Source organism: Parasteatoda tepidariorum, chromosome 12 (genome assembly GCF_982258835.1).
Source record: "Parasteatoda tepidariorum strain Cologne lab strain chromosome 12, Ptep-v5.0, whole genome shotgun sequence".
Lineage (NCBI taxonomy): Eukaryota > Metazoa > Arthropoda > Arachnida > Araneae > Theridiidae > Parasteatoda > Parasteatoda tepidariorum.
In genome coordinates, this window is record NC_141766.1 from 33639142 (window position 1) to 33651617 (window position 12476).

The 12476-nt window shown below is 29.5% G+C and overlaps 1 protein-coding gene across 1 annotated transcript in view; it reads right to left on the reverse strand.

Annotated features, from left to right (window-relative positions):
* LOC122269161 (uncharacterized) overlaps window positions 1–12476 on the reverse strand; it is a 40445-nt gene that overhangs the window by 2646 nt on the left and 25323 nt on the right. The window contains exon 4 of the mRNA XM_043041020.3: window positions 10428–10869. Within this exon, the coding sequence (XP_042896954.1) occupies window positions 10428–10869 (442 nt within the window). The remainder of the gene's footprint in view (window positions 1–10427; window positions 10870–12476) is intronic.

The window sequence follows — 12476 nt, forward strand, 5'->3', positions numbered from 1 at the left end:
TCTATCGCTGTTTGTTCTTCGATGTGGTGATGAGTCAAGTTAAGAATGATTTCAACAATAAAATAATAAATTTAATTAAGAAATAAAGGAAAACAAACTACTCCATCAGCCGAGTACATTGCTGCTTCCTAATCGTTTCATATTAAAAATCTTTCTCTTACATTTGTAAACAGACACAGTAGTTGTGGCGTTGCGCCACGTGCTGGACAACTCACTATTAAGGGGAAATGTTAACAATACTTTAAATATACAAACAAAATGATATTGCCAAAATTTGCACAAAAATTCATGTAGAAATAAATGTCTTTTAATCTTGTCTAAATGTATTATTTAATAATTAGCTCTAGGTTTAAGGATTCTTAAAACAAATGTGACAGTTAAAAATTTTTGAAGGTAGCTTTTAAATATAAATTTGATTGACATTCATAATATATATTTGATCAAAACTCATCGTCATGCAAAAATATGCATAACATATTTCTTCAGTTTAAAAACTAAATTTCATGAGACTAAAATTAGTAAAATCTCACATTCATATATATATATATATATATATATATATATATATATATATATATATATATATATATATATATATATATATATATATAGACACAAATAATAAAATAAAAATTAATATAATGAGAAACTAAAAATGGGGAAACCAATAGTCGTTATCAAGACAAATCTATTGGTATAAATTAATGCGATATTTCTGAATAAAGAATAATTATCCTAAGATATATATATCTGTGTATATAAGAGTGTATATATTCTTACTTTTAGTTCAGTATAACTCTTCATTCAACTAGATTTCAATTTGATTACATTTGTTTGCTCGTAAAGGAAATCTGAGAACGAAATATAAACAATTGGATAATAATCTTCATCTTCAACAAAAAACTTTTTCGATACTCGTTCTTGTGTCCTTCAAATCAATAATAGATTAAAGTAACACCGTAAGAGATTTTTGTTATTAATACTCCAATTAGAATGATTCAGGGATTAATACAGTAAAACCTCGCGTGATTGCAATTGATTTGGAATTTTTTTATCAGGGATTCTTGCAGACAATTGCATTACTTTTTTGAAAAAAAAAATAAGTCTAATATAATTGTTTTTGGAATTTTTTCTTTAGCTTGTTTAATTTAATATTGTTACATTAGCATCTTTTTCACTCAAATGGTAGGAAAACAATACAGTATGTATTTGACAAAAGTTAAATTATTTAATATTATTGCACGAGCATCTCCTTTTCAAATGGTAGAAAAACCATACTCTACGCATCTAACAAAAGCGAAATCCTTTAATATTGTTACACGAGCATTGTTTTTTTTTTCAAAAGATAAAAAATATATATATATATATATTCGATGAATCTAACAAAATCAAAAACCCTTGCCAGGTCAAGTGAATAATAAAATTATAAAATGAAATCACAATAAATGGTACTGGCAAAGTTGGAAATTTCCCCCTTCGATTTGTACTGATGTGAAGATTTGAAATTAAAGAATTAAAGATTTTTCAGTTATAAGTAAAGAAATAAAAGAATTATATGAGCCGGATTGGCTCAAGGATAGAGCGTCAATGATGCCTGTCAATGATCTGACCCAGCCGTGATTGGTTGATACGAAATCTGCTCTCGGCTCGCACTGACCACAGTGCTGACGTAAAATATTCTCAGTGGTAGACGGATAATGGGTTAGAAACCCTTGCCGACGGGCTAACTATGGGAGGTTTTGTGGTCTTCCTCTCCATGTAACGCAAATGTGGGTTTTTCAATCAAAAAGTCCTCCACGATGGCTAGTTTGTCCAAATGATTAATCCAGGAGTTCCCTTGTCTTCTGGGTTGCGCTCAAAAATGCAAAGCTGCAGAGTTGCAATGAAAAGCTGAAGGTATAATATATAACTGTTCAATGCTGGGTATAAAATATAAAATTTAAAAAAAAAGATTAAATTATTAAAGAAAAAATTTTATGAAGGGGTTGGTATAAAAAGCGTAACGCAGATTATAAATTGAACATAAAAATTTTCACAGTTATTAACATTTTTCATTAAAAACTTTAAACTAATAAAAGTGTTTACCAACAAAAATATCGATATACGTTTTTGGATTCTAATATTAAAGATAACATTGATTTAAAGAATTTATGTAAAGTACTACTTTGAAAAATCGTTTGGCAACATTTCAAATAATAATTCTGAAGATATAAAAAGTTCTCACCTGGCACTGTTTCAATTATTTCTATAATTGTGTTTTGTGGTGAAAATTGTATTTTAGTACAAAGCAATTTGAGAGTAATAGTTTCCGAACACTACAAATAATTAGTTACGTGATTAGATATGACAAAAGTAATCATCCTAACGTCAAGAATAGTACTTTTTTACACTGTTTATTTTTATTTATATGGTAATTGATAAAAAAAAACTGTGTTTTAGAGTTCTGAAAAAAAAATTGAAGGAATAATAGCAGCGAATAAAAGCAAAAAGAGAAATTAAACGGAATAAATTTTTAAAAACAAAACACAGAAATTCTTATAACAAAATACATCCAAATGAATATTTTTTGTTGAAAATAAAATATTTATTTAATTGATATTTAAGGAAATAAATTCTAGAAATTTAAACCTTATTGGTACAGTGTTTCAAAAATATTACATTATTAAATAAAAATTTTTCCATATGTTCCTTAAAATTACTTAAGATTGAAGTTTTATATTAAAAAAAAATGCGAAAAGTAAACTGATTGCTTTAAAATTTAATCGTTGCGGTTCGTAAAAGAATAATATTTTTTTGTTATATCGATATTATGACACAAGATTTAAAATATCGTTTTCTTAAAAATCAGCAACTCAAAAATGAGCTACGTTACTCTACACATTAAGAAATGGACTGAAAATTGATAGACAAGATTTATTATTTATTTTCTAAGAGAATAGTAATTTTTTGGGGTTTTTCTGACTAACATTTAAAATTACATCACCTTCTTTTTTACAAAAAATGCATAATAATTATGCTGTTGAACAATTAAAAATAAACTTGACCGTGACAATTTGCAAATTTAAAGTTAAAGTTATAAAATTAAAGTTATTAAAAAAAGGTGATAGAAATGAAGGAATTATTTTCAAATTGGACAAGAATACAAATTTGCATTTTTCATATGATGACAACAAAAGACACTTTTAAAGTAAGCGTTTTTTAAATTCAGAAAGCATAAATCAAATATATTGGGTAAAAAAAATTTTTTTTTAAATGTTTTTAATGAAATATATGATATCAAAAAGAAATCAAATTCGGTGGAAATAATTCCTTTGAAATATTATATTTTTAGATACAATTACAACTAGTAACAAATTATTCTTTTATTACTTTTATTCAAGTAGCATTAAAATATAATACTGGGTTTGTCGAAACTGTATTTAAACACACGAAACAAATAAGATAGTGAATGTTTCAGCTAAACATTGCTTGAGAAAAATTATTTTCAAAAGAACCAAAATATAGTATAATTTACTATGTTTCTGGTTCAATGGGAGCACCAAAAAGCTCGGTAATTTTTACCAAAGCACTTTGGTAATGATTTTGGTAAAATTAACAATAAGATATGGTCTTATAATACATGATTAAAATTGTTAATTTTATAATGATATCTTAGAGCATGGCATAAAAGGTATTTATTCGGTTAAATTTACTTTTCAGTTTTGTATTTTTTGCTAAATGTGTGGTACTAAGAACTATAATTTTGAAAACCAGAATTTCCGGTAAACCATTACCATATGAACGGAAGAATAACCAAATGAATGGTTTAAATGTCGTGTATTTTAGTTTTTATTCCCAGAATTATGATTTTTTTAACCAGAAATGACAATACCATACAGTGCGGTAATTTTTTCAGAATTTTTTTCTCCCTGTAAATGTCTAGCAGATCATGAAGTTCTTTATTTAACGCAGTTTTAATGTTTGTAATGTGTAAAATATTAAAATAATAGTAAAATTGAGCCTTCAATATACTTTCTTAGATGCGTTACATCGAGGTGATTACGCATTTTGCGAACGCAAATGTGTAAAACAAACCTCAATTTAGGTGGGGCAAACCTCAACTGATCTCTGTCGTCTCATTTAGATTCAGAGACTACATGCTGTGAATTTAAATCGCCGTGTTCTGCGGTAAGTTTTCATTTTCTAGATGATTTTTTAACACCCTTTGATTTATCGGTCGAATTTTGGACACCCTGTATAGAGTTTTAGAATTTTTTTTTCGAAAATGAAGTAAAAAGATTATACACGTATGAGGTCGGATTAATAAATAAATAAGAGAGAAAAAGAAAGCTAAAAGTGTGACGCCGAAACATTTTTGAGAAATGCAGAGTAAAAGAAAAGAAAAAAAAATCAAAACCAGATTCATTGTCTGGTGTAAAATTAATGGTTTTCAAATGTTCACCTTTAATGCTGGAATTTGCTTTTAGTTAAACTTCCTTGTGAATAATTCACTTGATTTTAATGCATTTTTTTCCTTCTTAATTATTATTTTATGTCTTAAAAGTATGGTCGAAACTACCGGAATATGGTAAAATTTACCGTGTTTCGGGATGTATGGGACGATCAATATTCTCTGTAATTTTTATAGAAGGGCTTTTGCCATGATTTCAGTAAAATTTACTATAAAATATTGTTTCATAATAAGTGATAAAATTTGATAATTTTATTATGATACCTTTGTTGTTGTTGTTGTTACTAATGCCACTTGCCACACGGGCAAGTCTACTTGGTGAAACCGAGCAAATTTAAGGCAGAGTGTGCGTTTCTTGTTTTTCAGTGGCGCCATCTATGACCAAGAATTCGACTTCTGCCACACCATACGTCGCACCCGTGTATAGGGCGGACCCATTCATAAATCCATTCATTCATCCACAGATCGTAATTTTGACCTGAATCAGAGAACGATCGATCCCAATCCAGTACCCCCAGAGGTTTTGATTTGTTATGGGAACATGGAGGACTTTTGCGACTCTACAGATTTCACGTGCATCAGTCACTTTACTACACGGGGAGTCTTCGGTCGGCGGGGTTCGAACCCACGAACTCTCGGACATGGGCCCAGTGCCCTGCTGACCAGGCTATCCCGGCATGATACCTTTGAACGGGGTATAAAAACCATTTATTCATTGAAATGTACTTTTCAGTTTTGTAATTTTTTACTAAATGTGTCGTAATAAAAACTAGAATTTTGAAAACTATATAAAACCAACGAAAAAGCTATATGAACTGAAAAATCAGTAAATAAATGGTTTAAAAACCGTATAATTTCGTTTTATTAACCAGAATTATGTTTATTATTGATGCCGGGTAAGCCTGGTTTGTAGGGCGCTGAGCTCACATTTGTGAGAGCGGGAGTTCGAATCTAGACGGCAGAATTCTCCCCGTATAGTAAATTATGACTGGTGCATGTTGAATCTGTCCTGTCACAATGTCCTCTATGTTCCCATAACAAATTATACCTCAGGGGTACTGAATTGGAGATTGATCGTTACTTGGTTCAGATTAAAATTACGATCTGTGGATGAATGAATGTATGAATGGGTCCACCCGATAAACGGGTGTGACGTATGGGTGTGGAAGAAGTCGAATTCTTAACCATAGATGGTGCCACTGCAAAGCAAGAGCAATCACACCCCTTGTCCTAAAGGACAACAACAACAACATGTTTATTATTATTATTATTATTGTTACCAGAAGTGTCCTTACTATATAGTACGGTATTTTTACAAGAATTTTTCTTCGTGTACTTTATAACTTTTTTACTCCAAATCTGATAAAGATTCTAAAAATATGTACAAAGGGTAATGACTATGGAACAATGTGTATTAGGCATTATTCGCATAAAAAATTTGAAAACATAATTTTTGTTCACTCTATATTTAGTATTTAAAATTAAAATAACACATACAAGATAGATAAAAATTTATTATTTGTGAACCATAATTATTATTTAGTTAACACTTGGTTAATAAGTGTTTTTAAAAATTAATTCAATTTTTTTTATTTATTATTAGATATTTTTTTCCCAACTTGCATAAAAAGCAAACTCAGTGAAAATAAAGACTGTATTTTATATAGATGACCCCTCTATTTAGGGTAGTTAAGTATATATTATTCCAAACAGATAAAAATAGTGCTATTTTTGTGTAGAATTATCAATTTTCTAGCAATAGTCACGCAAATTTACTATTGCAACTTACAAAATAATATTTTTTCACGAAGGTTAGAAATAAAAAATAAATTTTAACGCCGCAAAAAATATTCAATATACTTTATTTTAATTTTAAAATTGTACTGTTACATCGTCTACCAAAGTGTTATGCTAATTTTTCATTATTTTTGAATAATTTATTATTTTAGTCAAAAATTACATTTCATACATTCACTTTAAATTATTGTTTATGTTAAATGCTTTATAATCTTTTTTTTGTCTAGTTTCGTTAGAGTTTTGTTTATTGTATACATTAAAATTCAAGAAAGAGCAATTAGTGATAAAATCTCTGTAAAAGTGACAAACAAACGATATTTTACCCAATTAAAAGATACCTAGAAATATTACTAGTATTTTAATTTATTTTTGAACACCTCGTCTGACAAAAATAAGTATAATTTTGACAAGATACTCGAATATGAGACACAAATTTTATATTTCTGCTCTGTAAAAATAGAAAAAATAGGTTTAATGCAACAAAGATTATTGCTAGGGAATTGAATGTGTATAATGTCACGACATTATACGTTCCATAAGCATCCTTTTAATTTTGATGAATCTGAAAATATAAAAGTAGTGTCTAGGTATTGTAAAATGGTTACGTGTTTCAAGATGATACCTCTTTACTGTGCCACCAGGGAGAAAACAGTGTGTCGATCTCGGAAGCAATACTAGATAGTGAGAAATAGTGAATAACAAAATTTTATAGTATTATTGATTTATTACGAAAAGGCATAGTATAAAATTAATGCTTGACATTCAAGTGGACATAATTGTTAAGAAAAAAAAGAAAGGCTTAAAATGTACAGTTGCTTATTCTCGATTTCCTACACTGTGATGTGACGTCACAATTTTCGAAGGAATAGGGAAATGGTAATTTCGGCTATCAAAGAAAATCACCACTAGTCATTAAAGAAAAAAAAGAACTAGTTTCTAAATGCAAAGTTCAAGAGAAGTTTTAAAAAGAACCACAAGATGCTTATTCGTACTAAATTGACGCTACCAATTGATTTGAAGAATATCTTAAGCTTCAATTAACTTTTATCCTTCTACTCTCTTTTGAACAGTGAAGCAGTAAAAAGTAGCTGTAAAAAGAATGGGGAATTGATAATTTCGCTTATCAAAGAAAATCACTACTAGTCATTAAGGAAAAAAAAAGAATTAGTTTCTATGTACAAAGTTTAGGAGAAGTTTTAAAAAGAACCACAAGGTGTTTATTCGTATTAAATTGACGCTACCAATTGATTTGAAGAATATCTTAAGCTTCAATTAACTTTTATCCTTCTACTCTCTTTTGAACAGTGAAAGCAGTAAAAAGTAGCTGTAAAAAGAATAGGGAATTGATAATTTCGCTTATCAAAGAAAATCACTACTAGTCATTAAGGAAAAAAAAAAGAATTAGTTTCTATGTACAAAGTTTAGGAGAAGTTTTAAAACGAACCACAAGGTGCTTATTCGTACTAAATTGACGCTACTAATTGATTTGAAGAATATCTTAAACTTCAATTAACTTTTCTCCTTATACTCTCCTTTTTGAGCTGTGAAAGCTATAATTCTGCAGTTTAGCACCAAGTGGCGCTGTAACTGGTGTAATTGTGAAATGCATCGCCACTTTACTACACCTAAGCACCACTTTTACAACTACAGCTGAAACCAATTTTCCAATAGTGAATAACAATAGACATAGTTTAAAATTAGTACTGGATATTCTAGTGGACATTGATGTTTAAAAAAAAAGAACGCTTAAAACGTACAATTGTTTACTCGCAATTTTCTATACTGTGACGTGACAACGCAATTTTAGGAAATAAAGGGAACCAGTAATTTCAGTTATCAAAGAAAATTACTGTTAGTCATTAAAGAAAAAAAGAGCTAGTTTCGATGTACAAAGTTTAAAAGAAATTTTAAATAGACCCAAGTTGTTCATTCACACTAAATCGACGCCGAATGTAATAATATCAACAGTTTAGCAATTAACTTTTCACTTCCTGCTCTCTGTTTGACATAATAATATTTGACACATGACATGTGGAGGTAGTACTCCACAGTTTTACTCCAAGTGACGCTGTAGTTGTTCCTATTTTGAAATACATAGCCACTTTACTGCATCTAAACATCACTTTTTGAACCAAAGCTAACACCATTCAAAAGTTAAGAGAGTATGTAAGACGTCTTATATACTATATTATATAATAATTAGGTAAGTATTGAATCACAGCATAGGTGTTATACAGTTATTGTATATATCAGCAATTAAAGAAAACCAGTTTAATTATCTGAAAGCATAGTAAGCTCTTTTTAAGTAGTAATAGTTTTATACTTTCAGTTATAATGTTTGCTTGTATTGAATTTAAGAATTGAAAGTTAATTCATTTTGAACGTGGTGCGAATTAAAATAACTTTGCTTCACAAAACAAATTTTATAGCTTTTAAAAAAAACTAAATCGTAATAATAATGTTTGATTTGCATACATAATGATGTGACAAGTTTCTATACTAAACATACAAGAGGTAACAATGGTGAATAGAAATTTTGTTCTGAGACTGGTTTTTAACTTTTGGTTTCTGAAAATCTCCTTTTTCACCAATTAAGTCGAGTAACTGAATATCCTCTTATTGTTTGAGGTGTAACTAAACTAGTCGGAATTGAATCAGTCTAGGATTAATTAAATCTATCTAACAAAGCATTCCCACGACAGCCCGTTGTTGGCCAGGGGGTCATAATGGTTAAGGCCCCAAAATTTCGTGACTTACGGCATGATTATGAAAACGTGGTCAGCACTGCGCACAGTGACGCCCATACTTCCCAGACAAGCTGGTACCCATCGAGTTGAAACTAGGTGTTCTTCATGCCATCAGTGGGGATCGAACCTCAGTTCTTCACAGTGACAGTTCAGTGCCTTAACCACAGAGAAATCACGGCTGGAACCTATCTAAATGTAACTAAATAAATCTTAGGCGAAACTGAACTAGTCTAGACAAGAAAATTTTGATGCGGTAGAATATGTTACAGTTTTAAAATTACCATGTCTATTTAATTCTAGAACAACTGAAGAGTCGAACTTAACAGAAATAGTGGTATAAACTATTCATCATTATAATCATTGCCTTAAATAGAAAGCAATTATTGTTTGGTGGTTCAAGAGGTCCCTAAATCACGGAAGACACTTTTCATTGAAAATTCTGTTTCACCTCCATTTTCGTTTTAAAATTTAAAGTTCAGAAACAAATCGAGTCAGTTAAACCTAGAATAAACCATGAACATTCAAATGCTGAAAAAAAAAATGTTTTCAAAATGCAAACAAATTATTGCAAGGTAACTTCCTCACTACCAAATAATTCAGCCATAATTCGTTTATATTTTGATATATTCAAAACAAAACAAAAATACTAGTTTTTGAAACTTTATGGTTTACTCTAAGTTTACTGGAACTCCTTTTTCCAAAAAATCAAATTTTAAATTACTTCCCAGATAGCAAAATAAGGTTTATTTTACCTTAGCAAAAACCTTTTAGTAAACCTAAAAAAGGTTTTTATGCGGTTTACGTGTAAACCTTCTAACCTTAAAACGAGATCTGTGACAATCTGCTCTATTCTACTCACATTACCCTAATCCAAAACCTGGGAAAACAACCTTCTATGTAAAAACCTTAAATTGAGGTTGTCTTAGCGTGAAAAATCCTTGAATAAAGCTAGTCTTAAGGTGAAAATAATTTTAACTTTAGGTAATTATAAGGTTTCTTATAGCAACATCTTATATGCTCATCGAAAATCCACCTTGTCATTAAATTTTAATGGACAATGCAATTTGATCCTATTGCTAGTGTGACATCAGATAAAACGTCATCATGGACCTAAATGACCATTTCACTTAAGTGACAATACTTTTTAAAAAAGCTTTAAAAATAATTTTTAATCCTTTTAGGATGAAAGGTTTGAAATTGCAATATTTTTACTTTATTGAAAAAAGGTTTTTAGTTTAAGCATTTCAGACACAAGGTTGTCGTAAAGTTACATGCTTTCTGGGTTGCGATGGGGAAAGAAAATTTGATATGGAGGGTTTTTCTTACGTCCTAGAATCCTCTTAAAAACATGTCATAACATCACCTTTCTAAAACCCAGCAAAGTTGTCTAGGTTTAAGGTACACACATTAAATATAGATCATGCTTGTCTTACCAGTATAACCCGGAATTGTTTTTAGAGGAGAAAAATCAACAGGCGTCCACTGAGTTGCAGCACTATATTTCTTTTTCCTGTGGGCTTCTTGGTCACTCCATTGGGTTGCAGCACTTCGTATCCCTTCTCTCTCTTGTTCTTTCTCCAAAAACTCTTCAAGACTGCACTGGATGGCTGCATGTTTCTGCATGAAAGATTCATCTGCATTTATAATATCCATAGAACCTTGTTTCGAAGCTTGTTCAGACCTGCCATCCGTCCATTGAACACGCCTTTGTTGTTGAAGGTCATCAATCTTTGATATTTTCTGGTGAACGCCATTTCTTTGAAGACATGCATCTTGTGTGACACGTGTGGTAGATGAATCTCTTCGATTAGCTGGTTGATAGGGAATCAACTTTTGAGTTGCAAATTCTGAGCTGAAATCTGGATGTGAAGATTTCTGAAAAAAAATTGAGTTTTTTTTTTTAATTGAAGTTGTTTACGGAAGTTTATTGCTGGAATAATTTTATACATGAGTTAGATACACGAGTTAGATCATGAAACTTTTTATCATTTAAAATATTTGATGGAAAAAAGGTTTAATAGTTGGCGGGTCTGACATAATTCATAGAAAAATTATTGTGGTATAAAATAGTAAATGGTATTTTCGAGGGTAGTTACAAAAGTATTGCATATAGAAACATATTTTAAATTAATTAATTTACGATAAAAGAATAATCAAGTTGAAACAAAAGTAATAATAAAATAAATTTCGTCCCAAAAATGTTATTTCAGCTATTGCTGACAAAAATTTATCTTCGATACATGAAATATTTTAATGTTTTAAAGATTTATAATTCTTTTTTCTATGTATTTACTATTAAATAGATTTGAATTTATATTACCACAAACTCATTACTATTCCTCAAATTCCTCAGCATAAATAGTTTATACATAATGAAAAAAAAACATTTCTTAATTTTGTAATAATTTAGAAATTTAAATTTGTATGGTTTTTGTAATCAGTTTTTATTAGCAGAAAAAAAAGGTTTTAAGATTTCTGCATTTGAATGTTTTTTTCTAAAAATCAATGAATTATTTTTTTAAAGTTCCGTTTATTTAATAATAGTAATTCTGCCATAGTTAGAAAAGGATTGTAGTAGATATGAATAACAGATTTGGACCTATAGAGTACAGATTTGGTAATATAGCATTTAGCATTAAAGTTCTTTTCAACTATTTTCTTTTATTTAGTTTTTAAATCAGTTTAAAAAATCTCATCACATTTGTAGTAACCCAAACACTTTAGGTTTCACTAACATTGTTAATAATTCTATATAGGATATAAAAGATATGTACAGTAAAACCTCTCGGGAGCGACCACTCTCTGCTCCACAGTAAAATGGCCGTTAATGGAGGTTGGTTGTTTTGAGAAGTTACCTCCATTGACTTCAAAATGTTATTGAAGGTACAAGATTTTTTTTGCAATTGATTTTATTTTACTCAGTGTTATTTTATTGGAATTGAAATGCCACATGCGTTGGGGTCATAAAAATGGGATAGATGAATAAAATTTAGGCTTAATAAAAATGCCCCTACTGATGTGTAAAAACAAATTTATCAATTATGAATGATAGAACTATATTAAATAAATAAATAATTATGCTTTTTGCTTAGCTTTGCATTTAGTTTTATATAATAAAATTTTTTTTACTTCCACAAATGAGAGGCTTGCTTGATTGATATGTTTAGTTCTTTTTTTTTTTTTAAATAACTCTTTTTCTAATTTAACTTTTATCTTTCAGACTAAATCATTGATTGCATTGTGCACTCTGCGCTTCAAATAAAGGTTGTCAATCGTTTTCAGAGATCGTCGAAAAGAGCTCGCTAAATAAGAGCCACACACAAATATTTGTTATACATTTGAATATACTTTTTTTTAAATTAATATTTTCTCGCGTTAACCTATTTCACTTTTCCGCATTTGGTGCGAAGGTTTAACGTTCGCTGGGAGAGGTTTTGATGGTCTCTCCTAAAGTTTTTCTTCAACACGAGGAAAAAATTCAG